This window comes from Mauremys reevesii, linkage group 2 (genome assembly GCF_016161935.1).
Source record: "Mauremys reevesii isolate NIE-2019 linkage group 2, ASM1616193v1, whole genome shotgun sequence".
NCBI classification, from domain to species: Eukaryota; Metazoa; Chordata; order Testudines; family Geoemydidae; genus Mauremys; species Mauremys reevesii.
In genome coordinates this window covers 166,828,015-166,849,692 of record NC_052624.1, presented here as the reverse complement: position 1 = coordinate 166,849,692, position 21,678 = coordinate 166,828,015, and the positions used below count along the sequence as shown (strand labels likewise).

The 21,678-nt window shown below is 45.5% G+C and overlaps 1 protein-coding gene across 10 annotated transcripts in view; it reads left to right on the top strand.

Moving 5' to 3' along the window:
* Positions 1-21,678, top strand: part of RNF152 (ring finger protein 152) — a 239,504-nt gene that overhangs the window by 77,687 nt on the left and 140,139 nt on the right. For 2 of the 10 annotated variants that reach the window (XR_005593471.1, XR_005593472.1), the window contains exon 4: positions 462-543. Coding sequence is in view for 3 of the 10 variants with exons in the window: in XM_039522040.1 (XP_039377974.1) it covers positions 18,021-18,135 (115 nt within the window). In the remaining 7 variants the exon portion in view is untranslated. Of the gene's footprint in view, positions 1-461; positions 544-1,271; positions 1,394-2,264; positions 2,380-17,969; positions 18,136-19,082; positions 19,111-20,464; positions 20,730-21,678 lie in introns of those variants that run through there. The other 8 variants (XR_005593499.1, XM_039522040.1, XR_005593476.1 and 5 more) reach the window with 7 other exon arrangements.

Sequence of the window (21,678 nt, the reverse complement as noted above, 5' to 3'; positions counted from 1 at the left end):
GACTATCAAAATCAGATGGGCCATCAAGGAATATCACAAGGCTCCATGCAAGGAAGCTTGTCCTGGGGACTTGGAAGCTGAATGAAGGAAATAAAACAAGTCCTAGGAAAATTTTCCATCTCTCCTCACAGTTTTGAACTCTGACAGGGCCAGAGACTCTAAACTGAGGAAAAGTTCCCCATGGGGTTACATCTGGGTCTGCACTGAAGGACACTTTGAATTGACAGATCACTACAATCCTGTCACTCTTAGGTTTTAGATGGTAACTCATTTGTGTATATATGTTTGCTTGCTTTAACCTGCAAATAATTCTCATTTCATTTTTCTAGTTAATGAACCTTTAGATAGTTTACTATAGGATTGGCTACAGGTGTTTTCTTTGGTGTAAGATCTAGATAGGGTGGCCAGATGTCCCGTTTTTATAGGGACAGTCCCGATTTTTGGGTCTTTTTCTTATATAGGCTCATATTACCTCCACCCCCATCCCGATTTTTCACATTTGCTGTCTGGTCACCCTAGATCTAGAGTACCGATTGATCTAAGGTAAGTGACTTGTCTCTTGGGCCTGGAAGCAACCTGAATATGGTATGATTTTTGGTGTAAATGAAAATTTATCTCTAAACCCAGATAGTCTGGGTGGCAAGATAGACTGGAGAGTCTAGGGATCTGTATGTGACTCCCTGGTAAGACTAGTATAGTGATCCAGGAGTTCACATTTGTTGCTGGCTTTGTGAAATTTAATTATAGAACATTCCACCAGTTTGAGGTGTCTGCCCTGTTTTTGGTAGGCTGCCCTTTGGTAGGCATTCATGGTTGTGAGTCATAACACCATGGTCAACAGCATGACACCATGGGCATAGTTTGGGAGAGGATGAGGGGGTGGGGCGTTGGGCAGGTGCGGAATTTCTCCCCACATGCGTGGCCCCATTAGCCTGACAGGAGCTTCCCCTCTCGATTATATAAGTCAAACTACACGTGTGTGTGACACTGACACCTGGACACCTCTATCAGACTTCATAGAAATATCCAGAGCAATGTATTAGAGTTTGTTAATAGTGATTATTAATAGTATTTGTTAGTTATAGTATTATAGCACCTAAATGCCCCAACCAGTATTGGGGGTCCATTGTGCTAGATACTGAACAAATATAGAATAGAAGATGGTGCCTACCCTGAAGCGCTTACGTTCTAAAAGATAAGACAGACAAGTTGAACCTAGGGGGCAGAGAATGTAAAGAGAATAACTTTTATTCCTTATTTACTAATGCTAGGAGTCTGGGTAATAAGCAAGAGGAATTGAATATTCTCATTGATGAGAAGAAATTTGATAATTAGCATTACTGAAGTCTGGTGACACAAGTGGAATGTTAAAAACACCAGTGAAGAGGACGGAGTGAGTATAGAGATGCAGTGTGGCATTCCAAGTTAAAGACACCATCCCTTGTTTTAGAGTTATTGATAATTCAGACCTGCAGGATCTTGAATGTATGTGGAGCAATGTGCTATCTTACAAAGCCCAGGAAGTGAACTGGTGGGGTTCTGTTACAGATCATCAAATCAAACCAGAGAGAGGGATAAATTGCTCCTTAAACACCTATCTGTTATGTGTGGAAAGAAAAAATGGTAGTATTATGGGTTATTTCACTTTGGGAGAAATATGTGGGAAGTCTCATGCAGCCAACAGTAAAACACTATTGAAATTGCTAAAAATTATAGAGGATAATTTTTGAACATAAAAAGGTATTGCACCCAACATGTGGTAACTATTTTAGACCTCTTTATGATGGATAAAGATCTGGACTGGAAATTGATGGTTGCCAGGAGCCAGTGCCCACGACTTGATTACATTACTTACAGGCAAACAGAGGGATTGTCCTAATCAGTAATATTTGTGCGTGGTGCTTCAAAAGGGCGGATTTCTCAAGGCTAAGATAGAATGAAATTGATTGAGAGGAAAAATTTAGACAGAAAAACGTGAATGAAATTTGGGAGTTGTTTAAGAAGAGTTTATTAGATGGTCATAAAACTAAAATTCCACAACTGTGAAAGAGAACAGCTTTGGTTAAAAGACCATCCTGGTTAGTAGGGGAAACGAAAGCAGAAATTAGAAGTAATAGTAAAAATAAAAATATAGAACATGTGGAAAAAGGGGAAGTAGATAGAAACAGTACAAAGTTGCCTGTGCAACCTTAATTTGCCCCTATTGTGTGTATGAATTATGATTCAATCTTTAATTACATGATCACATACTATTTTTTCCACAGGACCCCTGTCTCATTCAGTTTACATGATGGAGCTGCTCTGGGGATGAATCAGGTGTGTGCAGTGGAGACTTATGTATGGGAGCTCTGCCTCATTTATTACAGAAGTAACAAACGGGCAACCAAAATTACTGGAAACTTTTGACCGTAATCTCCTTGTGCCTCAGTTCCCCATCTGTAAGAAGGGGCTATTAATACCCCTTCACTCCACAGGTGTTAAAAATAAATTCATTAATGTTGGTGAATCACTTGGATACTATAGTGTAACCCTTCTGCCAGGCTGAAACGATAGCAGCAAGGGCCGGGTTCAATACATAGGGGTCCCTTCCCCACAATGTAATGCAAACCAGCTCGAGCCCCCACCCAGTGACCTGGGAAAATCTTACACACACCCCTGGGCGCCTCAAGGAGACAATACTTCCCCTCTCGCAAGCACAGACTCTTGGTGTAACAGAAAAGGTTTAATTACATGAGATTAACAACTAGCATTACATTGGGAAAATACCTCAGCTAGAGTTCATAGATCAAACCGTGAGCAAAGACCCACCCCAGCAAATTGGGCTGTGTCCTTCTCTCTGGGCCCTTGAGTCCAGCAACCCCCAAATCACCCACAGTCCCAAAAGTCCCACAATCCAAAAGTCTCTGTCCCGGGTCAGTGCAGCCCCAGAGTTCAAGAGTCTCTCTGCAGAGGTCCCCCTCCCCAGCCTGGGTAGAAAGGGGCACCTTACATGGTTTGGGGCCAACTGCCCTGCCTCTTCGTGGGGTTCTGCTTCCACCAGCCATCCCCGCAAACAGCTCAGCTCCGCTGGCTCTGTGGGCTGCTCCGCTCTGCCAGCTGCTCTGGTCCACCAGCTGTCCTGTGATCTGCTCCGGCTGTCCTCGCGAGCTGCTCGGCTCCACTCACCCAGTGGCTGTACAAACTGCTCCACTCCGCTCTGCCAGCTGCTCTGCTCCACGGTATTGCTTCAGGCTCCCACACTCATTAGCACAGTACTCAGTGCTCTCAGCTCAGCAAGTCCAGCTCTTCAGTGATTCCAGCTCATAGTACGGGAGCCCCAATGCCAGTGAATTCAGCTCAGTAACCTGTAACTAGATTCATAAGGGAATCAGAAATTAACTCTGACATTCCACAGTGGAGAGAGGCATAAGTGGAACTGGTGCTTCTGGCTCACACAAGGAGCTTATACCACCAAGTACAGCTATCTGTCCCCAGCCTCTCTCCTTTCAATGGGTTTTGGAACCCATGTCCCTTGTCTAGCAAGTGCTATTTAATTGATAATGAAACCCTCTATCATAAGACAGTTTTGTAGTTCCTCATTTACTTAATCAGGGTGACAACATTTCGTTCCTCCTGCCCCAATAACAATGAAATTGGGGATCCTGCAGCTGTGAAAATAACCATCCCAGGCTGCTGTGCGGTATGCTAAGTGGGGTGGGAGTGCCAATGCAAATAACTGAAATGCCAATGCAAACACTTGAAACTTCTTTCCGCACTCCCCATAATTTACCACCAGATGTCAGGGTGGGGCTCATCCTGACTCTGCTTACTATTTTTGAGCACTATAGAAAAGCTCATGAGACATTAATAGATCTTTCTTCAGTGCAGGGTTTGAATAGTGTGCAGTAATGAGGCTGGGGGCAACACACTGAAAAATGTGGATATGGAATAGCTGCTAATCAAGTGAGCAATATCTATCCTGTGCACAGAATGAGGCCCAATTTGAGAAGCCTAGGACCTGACTTTTCCAGAATATTTAGGATTATGGAGCACTTTAACTGTTCAAAGCACAGGTCCCAGTTGCAGCTCTGAGTGCTCCACACTTCTGCACATCAGACTCCAGAGTCTCAAGTTAGACACCCAGAAAAAGAGGAACACACAATTAGTGTCCACCTATGAAAAGTTTGATTTAAAGAACTCTGTAGCAGAGGCAGGGTTAGAATCCAGCTCTGGAGCACAGCATTCACAGAATCATAGATTAGGATTGAAGAGACCTCAGGAGGTCATCTAGTCTACTACCCTCCTGCTCAAAGCAGAACCAACCCCAACTAAATCATCCCAGCCAGGGCTTTGTCAAGCCGGGCCTTAAAAACCTCTAAAGATGGAGATTCCACCACCTCCCTAGGTAACCCACTCCAGTGCTTCACTACCCTCCTCGTGAAATAGTTCTTCCTAATATCCAACCTAGACCTCCCCCACTGCAACTTGAGACCCTTTCTCCTTGTTCTGTCATCTGCCATCACTGAGAACAGCCGATCTCCATCCTCTTTGGAACTCCCCTTCAGGTAGTTGAAGACTGCTGTCAAATCTCCCCTCACTTTTCTTTTCTGCAGACTAAATAAGCCGAGTTCTCTAAACCTCTCCTCATAAGTCATGTTCCCCAGCCCCATAATCATTTTTGGTTCCTTCTGCTGGACTCTCTTCAATTTGTCGACAACCTTTCTGTAGTGTGGGGCCCAAAACTGGACACAGTACTCCAGACGTGGCCTCACCAGTGCTGAATAGAGGGGAATGATCACATCCCTCGATCTGCTGGAAGTGCCCCTACTTATACAACCCAAAATGCCATTATCCTTCTTGGCAACAAGGGCACACTGTTGACTCATATTCAGCTTTTTGTCCACCGTAACCCCTAGGTCCTTTTCTGCAGAACTGCTGCCCAGCCATTCGGTCCCTAGTCTGTAGCAGTGCATGGGATTCTTCCATCCTAAGTGCAGGACTCTGCATTTGTCCTTGTTGAACCTCATCATATTTCTTTTAGCTCAATCCTCTAATTTGTCTAGGTCCCTCTGTATCCTATCCCTACCCTCCAGCATATCAACCACTCCTCCCAGTTTAGTGTCATCTGCAAACTTGCTAAGGGTGCAGTCCACACCATCCTCCAGATTGGTAAAGATTATATTGAACAAAACCGGCCCCAGCACCGAACCTTGGGGCACTCCACTTGATACCGGCTGCCAACCAGACATGGAACCATTGATCACTACCCGTTGAGCCCGACCATCTAGCCAGTTTTCTATCCACCTTACTGTCCATTCATCCAGCCCATACTTCTTTAACTTGCTGGCAAGAATACTGTGGGAGACTGTATCAAAAGCTTTGCTAAAGTCCAGAAATAGCACATCCACTGCTTTCCCCTCATCCACAGAGCTGGTTATCTCATCATAGAAGGCAATTAGGTTAGTCAGGCATGACTTGCCCTTGGTGAATCCATGCTGACTGTTCTTGATCACTTTCCCCTCCTTTAAGTGGTTCAAAATTGATTCCTTGAGGACCTGTTCCATGATTTTTCAAGGGACTGAGGTGAGACTGACTGGCCTGTAGTTCCCTGGATCTTCCTTCTTCCCTTTTTAAAAGATGGGCACTACATTAGCTTTTTTCCAGTCATCCGGGACCTCCCCCGATCGCCATGATTTTTCAAAGATAATGGCCAATGGCTCTGCAATGTCATCGGCCAACTCCTTTAGCACCCTCGGATGCAGTGCATCCGGCCCCATGGACTTGTGCTCGTCCAGCTTTTCTAAATAGTCCCAAACTACTTCTTTCTCCACAGAGAGCTGGTCACCTCCTCCCCATACCGTGCTGCAGAGTGCAGCTGTCTGGGAGCTGACCTTGTCTGTGAAGACAGAGGCAAAAAAAGCATTGAGTACACTAGCTTTCTCCACATCCTCTGTCACTAGGTTCCCTCCCTCATTCAGTAAGGGGCCACACTTTCCTTGACTTTCTTCTTATTGCTAACATACCTGAAGAAACCCTTCTTGTTACTCCTAACATCTCCAGCTAGCTGCAACTCCAAGTGTGATTTGGCCTTCCTAATTTCACTCCTGCATGCCTGAGCAATACTTTTATACTCCTCCCTGGTTATTTGTCCAGTCTTCCACTTCTTGTAAGCTGTTTTTTTGTGTTTAAGACGAGCAAGGATTTCACTGTTAAGCCAAGCTGGTCGCCTGCCATTTACTTTTCTTCCTACACATCGGGATGGCTTGTTCCTGCAACCTCAATAAGGATTCTTTAAAATACAGTCAGCTTTCCTCGACTCCTTTCCCCGTCATGTTATTCTCCCAGGGGACCTTGCCCATCAGTTCCCTGAGGGAGTCGAAGTCTGCTTTTCTGAAGTCCAGGGTCTCTGTTCTACTGCTCTCCTTTCTTCCTTGTATCAGGATCCTGAACTCGACCATCTCATGGTCACTGCCTCCCAGGTTCCCATCCACTATTGCTTTCTCTACTATTTCTTCCCTGTTTGTGAGCAGCAGGTCAAGAAGAGCTTTTCCCCTAGTTGGTTCCTCCAGCACTTGCACCAGGAAATTGTCCCCTACACTTTCCAGAAACTTCCTGGATTGTCTGTGCACTGCTGTATTGCTCTCCCAGCAGATATCGGGGTGATTAAAGTCACCCATGAGAACCAGGGCCTGTGATCTAGCAACTTCTGTTAGTTGCTGGAAGAAAGCCTCGTCCACCTCATCCCCGTGGTCTGTAGCAGACTCCCACCACGACATTACCCTTTTTGTTCATACTTCTAAATTTAATCCAGAGACTCTCAGGTTTTTCTGCAGTTTCATACTGGAGCTCTGAGCAGTCATACTGCTCTCTTACATACAACGCAACTCCCCCACCTTTTCTGCCCTGCCTATCCTTCCTGAACAGTTTATATCCATCCATGACAGTACTCCAATCATGTGAGTTATCCCACCAAGTCTCTGTTATTCCAATTACATCATAATTCCTTGACTGTGCCAGGACTTCTAGTTCTCCCTGTTTGTTCCACAGGCTTCTTGCATTTGTGTATAGGCATGTAAGATAACTCACTGATCGTCCTGGTGTCCCAGTATGGGGCAGGAGCCCTCCCCACTTGCACTCTCTCCCGATATCCCACTTCCCCACTTACCTCGGGGCTTTGGTCTCCTTCCCCCGGTGAACTTAGTTTAAAGCCCTCCTCACTAGGTTAGCCAACCTGCTTGCAAAGATGCTCTTCCCTCTCTTCGTGAGGTAGAGCCCATCTCTGCCTAGGAATCCTTCTTCTTGGAAGACCATCCCATGGTCAAAGAATCCAAACCCTTCTCTCCGACACCATCTGCGTAGCCATTTGTTGATTTCCACGATTCGACGGTCTCTACCCTGGCCTTTTCCTGCCACAGGGAGGATAGACGAGAACACCACTTGCGCCTCAAACTCCTTTATCCTTCTTCCCAGAGCCACGTAGTCTGCAGTGATACGCTCAAGGTCATTCTTGGCGGTATCATTGGTGCCCACATGGAGAAGCAGGAAGGGGTAGCGATCTGAGGGCTTGATGAGTCTCAGCAGTCTCTCCGTCACATCATGAATCCTAGCCCCTGGCAAGCAGCAGACCTCTCGGTTTTCCCAGTCAGGGCGGCAGATAGATGACTCAGTCCCCCTGAGGAGAGAGTCCCTGACCACCACCACCCTCCTCCTCCTCCTGGGAGTGGTGGTCGTGGAACCCCTATCCCTAGGACGGTGCATCTCATGCCTTCCAATCAGTGGAGTCTCCTTCTGCTCTGTTCCCTCAGATGTATCATCCACTCCACTCTCTGCACTAGTACCTGCGGAGAGAACATGAAAACGGTTGCTCACCTGCATCTGTGTTTCTGGTACATGGACGTTTCTGGTACTCTTTCCTCTTCTGGAAGTCACATGCCGCCAATTATCCTCGCTGGCCTTCTGTCCCCGCTGCATAGCCTGCTCTGAATCTTCAGAACATTGTGCCCGCTGAAGCTGATCCTGACGTCTATCCAGGAAATCCTCATTTTCTTTTATGGAACGCAGGGTTGTTATTCGTTTCTCCAGACCTTGAATCTTCTCTTCCAATATGGAGATCAGCTTGCACTTTGTACAGACAAAGTCACTTCTATCCTGTGGAAGGAAGACAAACATGGCGCATCCTGTGCAGGTCACAATGGCGGATCGCTCAGCATCCATAGTCTCTTCCTTCTAGGAGCTTCCTTACTTGTGGCAGAAGCTACTCGGAGCAACCTGCGAGAGGGGGGCCTCAGTAGGCTCTCTCCAGGTGAACTCCTTCTGTTTGCCTCTCCGCTGTTCACTGCTCAGCTGGTTCACAGCTGACTGCCTTTTTATAACAGTCAGGCCCAGCTGGAACAAAGCACTCCCAGTTCACACTGGTCAAACAAGCAATCAAACAATCAAGCACATGGTCAAACTGCCAAACTGTCCCCTCAAAAGACACTCAGATACTCACCAGCGCAGTCCCCCTAATGCAGCACTTAGCGTACCTCTGCTCAGACAGATCCCAGGCAAACTCCTTCTGTTTGCCTCTCTGCTGTTCGCTGGAGGTATATCACGTCCACTGCTTTCCCCATATCCACAGGTCCAGTTATCTCATTATAGAAGACTATCAGGTTGGTCAGGCATGACTTGCCCTTGGTGAATCCATGTTGACTGTTCCTGATCACCTTCCTCTCCTCCAAGTGCTTCAAAATGGATTCCTTGTGGACCTGCTCCATGACTTTTCCAGAGACTGAGAGGAGGCTGACCAGTCTGTTCCTCAGATTCTCCTTCTTCCCTTTTTTTAAATATGGGCACTATATTTACCTTTTTCCAATAATCTGGGACCTCCCCCGATTGCCACAAGTTTACAGAGATAATGGCCAATGGTTTTGAAATCACATCAGCCAACTCCCTCAGCACCCTCGGATGCATTTAATCCGGCCCCATGGACTTGTGCATGTACAGTTTTTCTAAATAGTCCTTACCCTGTTCTTTCACCACTGAGAGCTGCTCACCTCCTCCCATACTGTGCTGCCCAGTGCAGTGGTCTGGGAGCTGACCTTGTCTTTGAAGACCGAGGCAAAAAAAGCATTGAGTACTTTAGCTTTTTCCACATCATCCATCACTAGGTTTCCTCCCCCATTCAGTAAGGGTCCCACACTTTCCCTGACCCCCTTCTTGTTGCTAACATACCTGTAGAAACCTTTGTTACCCTTGATATCTCTTGTTAGCTGCAACTCCAATTGTGTGTTGTCCTTCCTGATTACACCCCGGCATGCTCGAGTAATATTTTTACACTCCTCCCTAGTCATCTGTCCAAGTTTACACTTTTTGTAAGCTTCCTTTTTGTGTTTAAGCTCACTGAAAATTTCTCTGTTAAGCCAAGCTGTTCGCCTGCCATATTTCCTATTCTTTCTGCACATCGGGATGGTTTGTTCCTGTACCCTCAATAAGGCTTCTTTAAAATACAGCCAGCTCTCCTAGACTCCTTTCCCCCTCTTATTAGCCTCCCAGTGGATCATGCCCATCAGTTTCCTGAGGGAGTCAAAGTCTGCTTTTCTGAAGTCCAGGATCCATATTCTGTTACTCTCCTTTCTTCCTTTAGTCAGGATCCTGAACTCGACCATCTCATGATCACTGCTGCCCAGGTTACCACCCACTTCTACTTCCCCTACCAGTTCTTCCTGTTTGTGAGCAGTAGGTCAAGAAGAGCACGGCCCCTACTTGTTTCCTCCAGCGCTTGCACCAGGAATTTGTCCACAACACTTCCAAAAACTTCCTGGATTGTCTGTGCACTGCTGTATTGCTCTCCCAGCAGATGTCAGGGTGATTGAAGTCCCCCATGAGAACCAGGGCCTGTGATCTGGAAACTTCTATCAGATGTCCAAAGAAAGCCTTGTCTACTTCCTCCTCCTGGTCTGATGGTCTATAACAGATGCCCACCACGACATCACTCTTGTTGCTCTCGCCTCTAAACTTAATCCAAAGACTCTCAACAGGCTTTTCTCCAGTTTCATTCTGGAGCTCTGAGCAATCATACTGCTCCCTTACATACAGTGCAACTCCTCCACCTTTTCTCCCCTGCCTGTTCTTCCTGAACAGTTTATACACATCCATAACAATGCTCCAGTCATGTGAGTTACCCCACCAAGTCTGTTATTTCAATCACATCATAGTTTGACTGTGCCAGGACTTTCAATTCTTCCTGCTTGTTTACCAGGCTTCTTGCATTTGTGGACAGGCACCTAAAATAACTAGCTGATTGCCCTACTTTCTCAGTATGAATCAGGAAGCCTCCCCTGTTGCACCCGCCTCCTTGTATTTCCTCCTGGTATCCCACTTCCCCACTTACCTCAGGGCTTAGGTCTCCATCCCCTGGTGCACCTAGTTTTAAAGTCCTCCCCACTAGGTTAGCAAGCCTGCCTGCGAAGACGCTCTTCCCTCTCCATTAGGTGGATCCCATATCTTCCTAGCAATCCTTCTTCCTGGAACAACATCTCATAGTCGAAGAATCTAAAGCCGTCTCTCCGACACCACCTGCATAGCCACGCATTTACTTCCACAATTCGATCGTGCCTACCTGGGCCTTTTCCTTCAACAGGGAGGATGGACAAGAACATGACTGGCACCTCAAACTCCTTTATCCTTCTTCCCAGAGCCACATAGTCTGCAGTGACCCACTCAAGGGCATTCTTGGCAGCATCATTGGTGCCCACATGGAGAAGTAGGAAGGGGTAGCGGTCTGAGGGCTTGATTAGTCTCGGCAGAGATGCCATCACATCCTGAATCCTAACCCCAGGCAAGCAGCACACTTCTCGAGTTTCCCAGTCTGGATGGCAGATGGATGACTCTGTCCCCCCTGGGAAGGAGTCCCCGACCACCACCACCAGTCTCCTCCTCTTGGGAGTGGTGGTCATAGAACCCCCCATCCCTAGGACAATGTATCCCAATGTATTCCGGTCAATGGGGTCTCCTTCTGATCCCTTCCTTCAAATGACTCTTCCATACCATTCTCTGTCATAGTACCTATGCAGAGAGCCTGCAAATGGTTTCTTACCTCTATCTGCATTGGGGGTACATGGGTTCTCCTCTTTCTCCTTCTGGAGGTCACATGCTGCCAAATTCTTCCACATTCTGCACTGCCCTCTCTGATTCTTCAGCATGCTGTGCCTGCAGTACCAAACACTAACTTCTATTCAGAAAGTCTTCATTTTCTCTGATGCAATACAGAGTTGATACTTGGGTCTCTAGTTCTTTAACCTTCTCTTCCAATATTGAGACCAGCTTGCACTTCATATAGATGAAGTCGCTTCTTATCCTCTTGGAGAAAGACAAACATGGCACAACCTCTACAGGTCTCAACAGCTGATCTCTCACTATCCATATTGTCTTCCTTCTAAGAGCCTCTTCAGATTTTGTATTTACTGCTCAGAGAAGCCTGAAAGGCAAAAAAAAAAACAAAAAACAAAAAAAACAACCTTGCCCCCCACCCAAAAAAAAAGAAAGAAAAAAAGAAAAACCTCTGTGGAAACTCCACCCAGACGAACTTCCTCTGTTGGCCGCTCAATTGATTTGCAACTGGCTGCCTTTTTATAAGGCTGCTGGCTTGAAGCAGTTGCCCCAGCTCAAAGCCTTCCCTCTGATCAAAGTCCACTAAAGTCCACCTGGAACAAAGCACTCTCAATTCACACTTTTCAAACAAACAGTCAAAGAGTTCCTGAAACTAGCACTAATTAAACAAATGGTCACAGCAGATGGACACTCAGATATTCACCCCACCAGCTCACAACACAGCCCCCTAATGCAGCAGTCACTGTAGCTCCTCTCGGACGATTCTCAGGCAAACCCCCTCTGTTGGCTGCTCCTCTCCTCTGTTCACCACTCAGTTCAATTGCTTTAACTATGGGACCATCCTGTCTCATGTGCTGCATGCTAGGTAATCACACAAAATGACTCTATGCTTGTAAAACTAAACTGGCTGTTTATGAAGAGAACTATTTACAAAAATATGCAATTGCAGTTATCATTCTAGCCATGTGCATACAGACTGACTTCCTGGTGCCTCCTCCAAACTCTTCTCTCCTACAACCTGTGCGCCTCCTGCCAGACTCCACACAGGTTGCTACATCTCCTTTCTCTTTCTGCAAAGCCCTGACTCACTCACTATAAGCCTTCCAACTTCTATAACAGTTGATGCAGTAGCTCTATAGACAGTCTCTTTCACTACACAACCCTGATTCCTACTCAGAGCAGTTCTGTTCTGTGCACTGAATGAGACAGGGATCCTGTGTTAAAAGTAGCAGCTAATCTTGTAATTAAAACTATCAGAATAATTAAAGTAATATCAGAATGCATACGTACAATGGGGATGAATTAAAGGTTGTACAGGAACCTTAAATCTGGCATTTCCTAACTTTGGAGGGCTTGACTGCAACATATGGCCTGGTCTTCACTAGGAAATTAGGTCTGTATACATATATCGCTCAGGGGTATGAAAAATCCACCCCCCTGAGTGACACGGTTAAACCAACCTATCCCCTGGCACCCGGTATAGACATCAGGAGAAGCCCTCCTGTGGGCATAAGTAGTGTCTTCACTGAAGTGCTACAGCAGTGCAGATGCAGTGGTGCCGCTAGAGCGGTTTATGTGTAGACAAGCCCTTAATCATGATCCTTGAACACAGGTTTTTTGTGTGTGTGTGTATATATATATATATGTATATAGTGACAAAGTCCCTCTTCTACCTTGGTGGGTCCTGCGCTTCTTGGCAGATTTGTTCACCTCAGTGATCTTCCCCTCTGGTGGAACCCACAGTCTGGATCAACTCCGCCAGTGTCTGATCAGGAGTTGGGAGGTTTGGGGGAACCTGGGCCCACCCTCTACTCCAGGTTCCAGCCCAGGGCCCTGTGGAATGCAGCTGTCTATAGTGCCTCTTATAACAGCTGCATGACAGCTACAATTCCCTGGGCTACTTCCCCATGGCCTCCTCCAAACACCTTCTTTATCCTCACCACAGGTCCTTCCTCCTGGTGTCTGATAATGCTTGATTGTATGATAATTCCTCAATCCTCCAGCAGCACACCCTCTCAGTCTCAACTCCTTGTGCCTCTTGCTCCCAGCTCCTCACACACACTTCTCTCCTCTGGCTCCTCCTGCTTGACTGGAGTGAGCTCCCCTTTTTATACCAGGTGCCCTGATTAGCCTGCCCTGATTGGCTGCAGGTGCTCCAATCAATGTAGCTCTCTCCGGTGCCTTCTAGAAAGTTCTTAATTGGCCCCAGGTGCCTTAATTACCCTGGAGCAACTGCCATTTTGGTTCCCATGGTACTAGGGATTTGCTTAGCCTGGGGTTAGCATACCTGTTCCTGAGTACTTTCCTGTAGCCATCCGGCCTTGCTCCATCACTATATATATATATATATATATATATATATATATATATATATATATATATATATATATATATATATATATATAAACTCCCTAGCTGTAACCTTGGGAGTTTAATACCAGCTTGGAGTGGTCAGTATTAATTTTTAGAGTCCTTGCGGGCCCCCGCCTTCTGCACTTGAAGTGCTAGAATGGGGAATCAGCCTTGACAGGGCCATTGTCAGGATTCCTCACCCATCACTGAAATTCAGACATCTCTGAGATGGAAAACAACAGCCCTAGCACCCAGTTTTATGGTAGGGATGAGAAAAAAATAGCTTCTCTAATTGAATCTACAAGGCACAATGGTGTCATACAGTATACACAATATGAATTTCTATTTTCTCTGGAAAAAGGAGAAACTAGAACTGGAGACTGTGTGTGTGTGTGTGTGTGTGTGTGTGTGTGTGTGTGTGTGTACACATACTAGTTAATACTGACCACTCCAAGCTGGTATTAAACTCCCAAGGTTACAGCTTCTCTATGACCTTGGATGGGTAGATGCTGCCACCACCCAAGTGCAAAACCCCTTTGAGAACCCAGGAAGGTGCACTTGAGAATTCCTTCCTGTGGGGTACCCTCAAGCCCTTCCCCCTCCACTCTCCCATTCCAGGGAAGAGCTGAGAAAGAAAAACAAAGGAAACCAGCTGTTGTCACCAGCGAATTAAACAACATTTACATAAACCTCTTAGGACACAAAACTCCAATCCTGTTCTTAAAAAAGGGTAAATTTTATTAAAAACAAAAAGAAAGAAAATACATCTGGAAACTCAGACTATTGCTAGATTAAAAAAAGAAAAACACTTACAAGGATTAATCATCAAGAATAACTTTCCTGAGGTCCAGTTTAAAGGTTACAAGCAAAACAAAAGCATTTGGGGTTAGCACAGAGGAGTTGACAAGCCATAAAGAAATAAAAGTAGATAAACCTGATTGTGTCTTCCTAGACATTTCCTGGTCTACCTACATATCTGGGGTTTCAAATGAGTAGTTTCTACGTATGATACCAATGATTTTTCATACCTGGCTCCAAGCTTTTTACAGCGTAGTTGCACTGTGTTTGCTTCTCCCCGAGAACAACAACAGACAAAAGGGGAGTCTTGTATCAATTTTTAAAAGTTCTAGCCGTCCCATTGGCTCTTTTGGCCAGGTGCCCACTCACTTCCTTTTATCTATGCATCACAGTGGGACTTTTAACCCTTTATAGGTAAAGCAAGTACAGCTACTAAGAGGGATTTCATAGCTAACTGGCTGGCTGGTTCCATAAAAGGGAGCTGCCTCCACCCCCCTCATTTATCACAGGCCCTGATCCAAAGTCCACCTAAGTCAATGGAAAGATTCTTATTGGTTTGAATGTGGTTTGGCTATGATACAGAGCATATTGAGATTGTCTGAGATTAATAATGCCATATAAATGTAGGGAATAATTACTACTATTACTTAACTTCTACATAAGATAGAAATAAATTCAATATTAATAATAAAATACATATTGAGCCTTTAATGACTTCAGAAAACTGCAGTGTAAAAAAAGCTTATTGTGGATAGGCTTATATAACATGCATGCTGCTGATTAGCTATTGTGGAACATGAACAACTTACAAAAAACATGTGGGGGGACAGAAAAAATATGGATTGCTGCTGTTTAATGGCTAATTCAATGGAGAAAATCTTTTAAAAATATTATGGAGTCACAGCAGAGAGTCTATATTTATTGTAAGACATTTTCCATTATAAACCAAATAATTACCTCCCATATGATATTCTAGGAGAGGTCGGGGAGGAAGCTCCATTATGTATAAACTTTTTTATGTGTAGCCCTGAGGAAAATTTTTTGTTGAAAGTTTGAGGTTAATTGCACAAGCAATTTCAAATTCTGACTACACAGCGGTAGTAGCTGCTTTGTAGATAAGAACGAAGCTAGCTTCTCCTTACAGGCCCAAGGTTTTACTTTCCTTAGCTCTCTCTTCCACTCCTTATGATCCACCTGAAATTTAATATGCACTTTGATCACTTACCGTCACCCCCACATGACTAATACAGTACTGCCCATTCCATCTTAATATTGCATGCTAATATTTGGGAAAAAATATACACAGACAACATAAAAAATGACTAGATTGTAAAATTTCATTTCCTATTCACATACATTGCCATTACTCAACAGAAAAAAAATCCATAGTACTTCAGTTGCTACCCAATGTAGTTAAAAACACAAACTTGAAAAGTTTACGTGTACTTCCCCAAACCAATCAGCACATTTCAGAACATCAAGCAGATTGGTATAGACACTGAGTCCTGGCTCCCTGGCCGCGTAGACTAGATGGAGCTGAACTGTCAGTGAGTCCCCTTTTCAGCCAGTACTCACAAAACTGCAGGACTGGGGAGCACCTAGCTTAATGCTGCCATCTATCCATCCTAGGAACATACTTATTTGAGCGTCTTACAATCCTTTGAAAGAGATTTATTCTCACAGCACCCATTTGAGGTAGGGCGCTATTATCCCCATCTTGCCCCATCAGTTGAAGTGCAGAGAGTATAAGTGACTGGCTGTGACAGGGTGTTGATGAGTGAGAAGCACTTAATCAGCCCCTGCCACTCCAGCCCCAATCCACTCCCCTTGATTGGGGGCTGGTTGGATAGCCCTGTGCCTGCCTGGTAATTGGCAGCACCTGCCAGCCTCTTAGCCAGGGGCTATAAAGGTGGGAGGAAGCTAGCGAGGAGGAGGAAGAAAAGGCAAGGCAGGCCCGGCCAGGCCCGGCCCGGCCCGGCACTGAGGGAGCCCTCTGGTCTGCTGCTGGCCAGGCCTGCTCTTGGCAAAGTTGGCTGAAAAACCTGTACATAGATGGAAAGTGGTAGTGGGAAAACAACTGTAAATAAAGAACACTGGTGTTGCATCAAGCTGAGATGTTCCTGACTGATTGGAGAGGGCAACAGGGGCTGAAAACAGAGGCCCAGCATATGCCTTGCTACACTTGCCCAAGGTCATTAAGGGTAAGTCTACTCTGCTGCTGGGAAAGAGCCTCCCAGGTCAAATAGTCAGACTTGTGCTAGCTTGGCTCAAGATAGTGTACTAAAAATAGCAGTGTGGATGCTGTGGTTTGGGTTTTCAAATATATCCATTTAAAAGGGCTTAATTTTATTTTATACATAAACTGTGACAGAGTGCTGGGAGTTGACACATGAGCCTGTACTCTGATCACTCTGACACCAATCAGTTCCCCCCTCAAATAAGGATGACTGAAGTTAATTATCTAATCAGGTGGGGCTAGGGCTGGGTGAGCTAAAGAGCCAATTAGCCCATTAGCTCAAGACTGATAAGAAGGGCACAGGAAGGAAATGAGGAGGAAAGTAACAGGGCTAGCTGAGCCAAGACTGATGGCCCTCAGGGAAGGGAGAGCTCTGCTCCTTGGGACATTGTGAATAAAGGTATGGGTGGAGATAACATAAATAAACTATACAACATTGCTATCTGACTGGCAGAGTCTGAGCAGATTTCTGTGACAAAAGCGAGCAGGGGCACAGTGCTGCCCTGTTCCATGGGGATTTTCTGGGATTGATTTCCCCCATCAGAGGTGACAGAGAACCAGATGGGGTGGAGTGGGTGTGAATATTTGGGGTCCAGGCAATGTAGCAGACTCTGCAATGGTTAGTAGAACAACAAAAGGAAATGCAAAAGACCACACAATTGTTCCAGTAGTCCCATCATGTGGAAAGACAGTCATTCCTTGTGTGGCAGGGTGAACAGCAGAAGAGTCTACAAGAATTCATAAAGGAACAGCTGCAGGTGCAGCAGCAACTGGTACAGAATCTGGTGGGTCCCATAATGGAGAACAGCGGAAGGACCCTGGGGGTTAGTCAGTGCAAGCTGGGCCCAGCAGAAGACCCTGATGCATTTTTAGTGACCCTTTAGAGGGTACCAATCGGAACCAGATGGGGTAAGGTCTGGGATGTGTACCATCCAAGCGGAACCTTATTTGTCAGGGGTAGCACAGGTGGCCTATCTGGCCCTAAGTGAGGATCAGGTCCAGGACTAGAATGTGGTAGAGGCGTTCATCTTGGAGTGAGTAGGCTTCTCAAAGGAAAAATTTAGTCAGAAATTTTCAGTCACTTGATGGACTGGAGAGGTATGGCCCACAGCACTTACACAAAAATTACCTGACTGGGCTACTCACTGGCTAAGGCTAGGCACCCAAAGTGTGGGGGAAATAACAGATGGCATATTATTGGGACAATTTCTCCAGAGCCTCCCCAAAAATGCACATTTGGGTCTGGAGGCATTAGCCAATGACCCTGGAGGCAGTGGTTAAACTTGCAGGAAATTTTGTGGAAGTGGACTTTCCCAAGAAAGAAGTCCAGCCATTTCAGGGAATGGACTTGGTGAAAAAGGAAAGGTACCTTGATTGCAGCATGGGCAATAGGAGGTGGGAGAGGGAAGAGGAAATGAGTGGAACTCTTTCAGGGAACTGGGGAGTGGTTTGCTACCAATGTGGGCGTCTGGGGCAGATAAAGCAAGACTGTCCTGTCATGGAATGTGGGTTCACAGAATTCTGCAGGTGGATTGTGACTAAAGGGGAAGGGCAGAACAAGAAAATGTCCACCATCCTTGTAAAAGTGGGGTGGAGGGTCCAGAGGAGACTAGTGGATACTGCCTTGGGATGCTTGTTGATCTGGAAGGATTTGGTGAAGCCACAGTGGATGCTGCCAGGTGAGAGGTTAGAGCTGGAGTGTATTCATGGAGAAAGGAGATTCAGCTCAATGGCTGAGATATCCATAGAGGTACAGGGGAAGTTCAAATGGAAGTGGGTAGGAGTAGTCAATAGGCTACTGCATCCAGTCATTGATAGGACAGACTAGAGCCCCTTCCTTTGTAAGAGGAAAACCGGGGTCCCCTGTGGCAGAAAACTGTGTCAAAAGGCAATGAGGAAATGGGGCATGAAATAAAAGAATCAGAAAATCCTAGACCAAAGGAAAAAGCCAGGAGGAAAATGGAACCTCCCTAGGAACAGGGAGTGGAGGAAATGGTAATTCAGAACAAGGCTTAGGGGAAAAGTATTGGGGTGACAAGAGCCAGAGAGTCCCAGGTCCCCTTTTCATCAGAAAGAAAGAGTTATGGGGATGTCTCCCACCCATGAAATGTGACTTCTGTGGGTGGACAATGGACAACCACCCTGTAGGGCAAGTGTGAGCACAAGAAGTCTAATGTCCCCTTTAAGAAGGGAGGGCGTGGGGAAGGAACAGCCTCACAGCTAGTCAGGGGGGAGAGATGTGAGACAGAAGCCAGGCCTACACTACAGAGTTAGACTGATGTATGTTGACCTAACTCTGTAAGCATCAACACTAAAAGTAGCACCCACCCATGTAAGTCTCCCACTACACTGACTTAATAACTCCACCTCTGTGAGAGGCGTAGTGCTTAAGTAGTAAGTTTGATGCTGTGTCCGTGTAGACACTGCATTGCTTATGTTGCCTGTTACTGTCTTTCAGAAACCATCCCCAAAATGCCCCACACTGGCATTTAAATCAGTGCAAGCATTCCTGGTGAGGGTGTGCACTGCTGACACAAGGAGCGTAGTGTGGACGTGTAAAACAGATTCAATTACTGTGCTGGCTGTACATCTATGTAACTTAGGTCTACTTAATTTTGTATTGTAGACTTGCCCAGAGTGTTGGCAGTTCAAAGGTGAGGCTCCACTCTGATCCCTCCGACATCAATCCATTATCTCAATTAGCCTTCTAAGGGGGAATTGAAGTTATTTATCTAATCATGTGGAGGGTGAACTAAAGAGCCAACTCAAGACTGATAAGGAGGGCACAGGAAGGAAGTGAGGGGAGAGAGAAACAGGGATATTTGAGCCCAGTCTCTCAGATCTTGGAGAAGGGAGACCTCTGCTTCTCACAGGCCCTAGGCAAAGGGCCGAAAACACAGTATTGCTGCACGAGGTTGGTGGAGGGAATGTAAATAAGTAGCATGGGGAGGATACACAACCAGTGGACTCAGAGCAATTTCTGTGGTGCTAGAAGGTAGGAGCATACACACACATTCTCTCTCTCTCTCTCTCTCTCTCTCAATGTGTTACTGCTTCATGTGTAAATCATCCTCTCTTCACCAGCTTGCATACTTGGACTTGGGTCAGTGGGGGCAATATCTTCTTTCCCTCCACGGTCTCCTTCCTAACCTTCTCTATGGTGGAGTATACAGCAGAGGAGCTAACTCCTTGCACAAGTTCCAGAAATCCTGTGCTATTCATACCACTGAATTGCACTGGCTCCTCTGTATCTAAGGCCCTCTGTTCCCGAGGAGTGAGCAATATTTCCTTCTTATGGCTGCATCCTGAACTCTTTACTTGGGCAAAACTCCATTTTATTTTGCCTGAGTAAGACTTGTAAGACTCTTAACAAGAAGCCTTTTCTGGCTCAGTATTTAAGGCTTTCAGAACTGAAGAGCCTTATGAATTACGATCTGGCACCTCCTTTATCATATGGAATGACTACATTGGACTCATTCATGGAATATTTCCCAGCATGAAGCTCCCTCTGCTTTATTTCCATCAAGATATGATTCATATTCATAGGCGGCCACTTAACTCTCTTTATAATCTCTGCATTTTGCTGTGTGTGGTTTGGCAGTAACATGCTTTCCTGTGCTTTAGTGATAGCTTCTGGATAAATAGCACTATTTTCATTGTGGTTTGGGTTTTTTTTGTTTGTTTATATTCCATATGCCATTTGAGCAGTAATGCATAGCACTTTAAGATGTAAAAAAAGCATCTTCAAGTTCCTGGATGCAAAGGCCATTACACGGAGAGCACTTAGAAAATTCATCAGATGTAGACAGTAAGGCAAAGGAGATAAGAACTGCAACAAAGAAAGCCCGTTCTTTCATTAAGAAGGTTAATCTTTCAAGACCTTTTTAGATCCTACTTTGTGGACCTCCAATAGAGGTAGTGAAGATAACTAGCTTGTAGTTAGTGCTTTTCATGAGGCTCTCATAACATGTTACAAAGGAGGTCAGGATCATTATCTTCATTTTACAGATGGGAAAAATTGAGGCACCAAGAGAGGAAGTGGACTGGCTTCAGGTCACCTAGCAGGCCAATGGCAGAGCAGGGAGTAGAACTCACGTGTCTGAGGTTAGGACAGTGCTCTCTCTACTAGACCATGCTTTTACCTCCAGATAAAGGGCTGGAGCCTCATCTGCTGTCAAGAGGGTAATGTTGATTTACATCAAAGGAGTGATAGCAATTTACACCAGCTGAGGATCTGTCCCAACATCTCAGCTATCAAGACACTCTCTCTCTCACTGCATATATGTATAATTCCATTAACATTAGGAAGTGGTCCATGCACAAGTTGGTCAGAGAAGAGACTCAAGTCTTGATTAATTCAAATTGGTTTGTACTACTCTATAGAGAAACAAGAGTTTTGTTGTTTATGTAATAAAAGTGTAAAATATATACTGCTGAAATCCATTAATTGTGTTTTCCCCTGCATACAAGTAGGCCTTTCTTTGTTATCTATCACAAGTAGAAATGGCCTTTGGAAACCAAAATGTCCACAGAGCTGGGCCCCACTTGAATTTTGGGACTCTGAACATGTCACAAGCTAACCTCAGTGTCCATTTCAAAAAGAAAATTGATAGCTTTTTCTTTTGTGGAGAAAGGTCATTTCACATTTTTGAGGCTATCTGGAAAGTTGAAGATTTGCAGTTGTGGTTCTTCCTAAAATCACAGCCTAGTCACCCACTTTGAGTCCCCTCACTCATGGGTAATCAGGGCAGGCCCCTAAAATTTGTAAGACCCATGGCTACATGTCCCTCAGCATCTGGAGGGACCTCAGAGCAATTCCCAGTTGTAGGAGTGAGTGAGTGCAGCCTGGGCTCCTATCACTGGACTCAAAAATATTGCAAGCTCCTCCATGGCCACCAACCAACAGCTTACAACTCAGCTGTGGCTCTTCCACTGAGCAGCCAGTGGAGACTTTGTATGTTGCTGGGGGCTGCTCAAGTGTCAAGAGATGTAACATTATCTAGTGCTCTAAGCATGGGATTGAGAGCAAAGGGCTCGAACATTCCCATCCTCATTCTGACATTGATTACCTTGGGTAAGCCATTTAAGTTTTCTGCCTTAGTTTCCCCAGCTGTGAAACAGGGTCAATAATACTTGCCTACTGCACAGGGGGATTGTGGAAATGAATAACTTTTGTTAGTCAATGCAATATAAGATTAATACATTATAAAACCCAGAAGGAC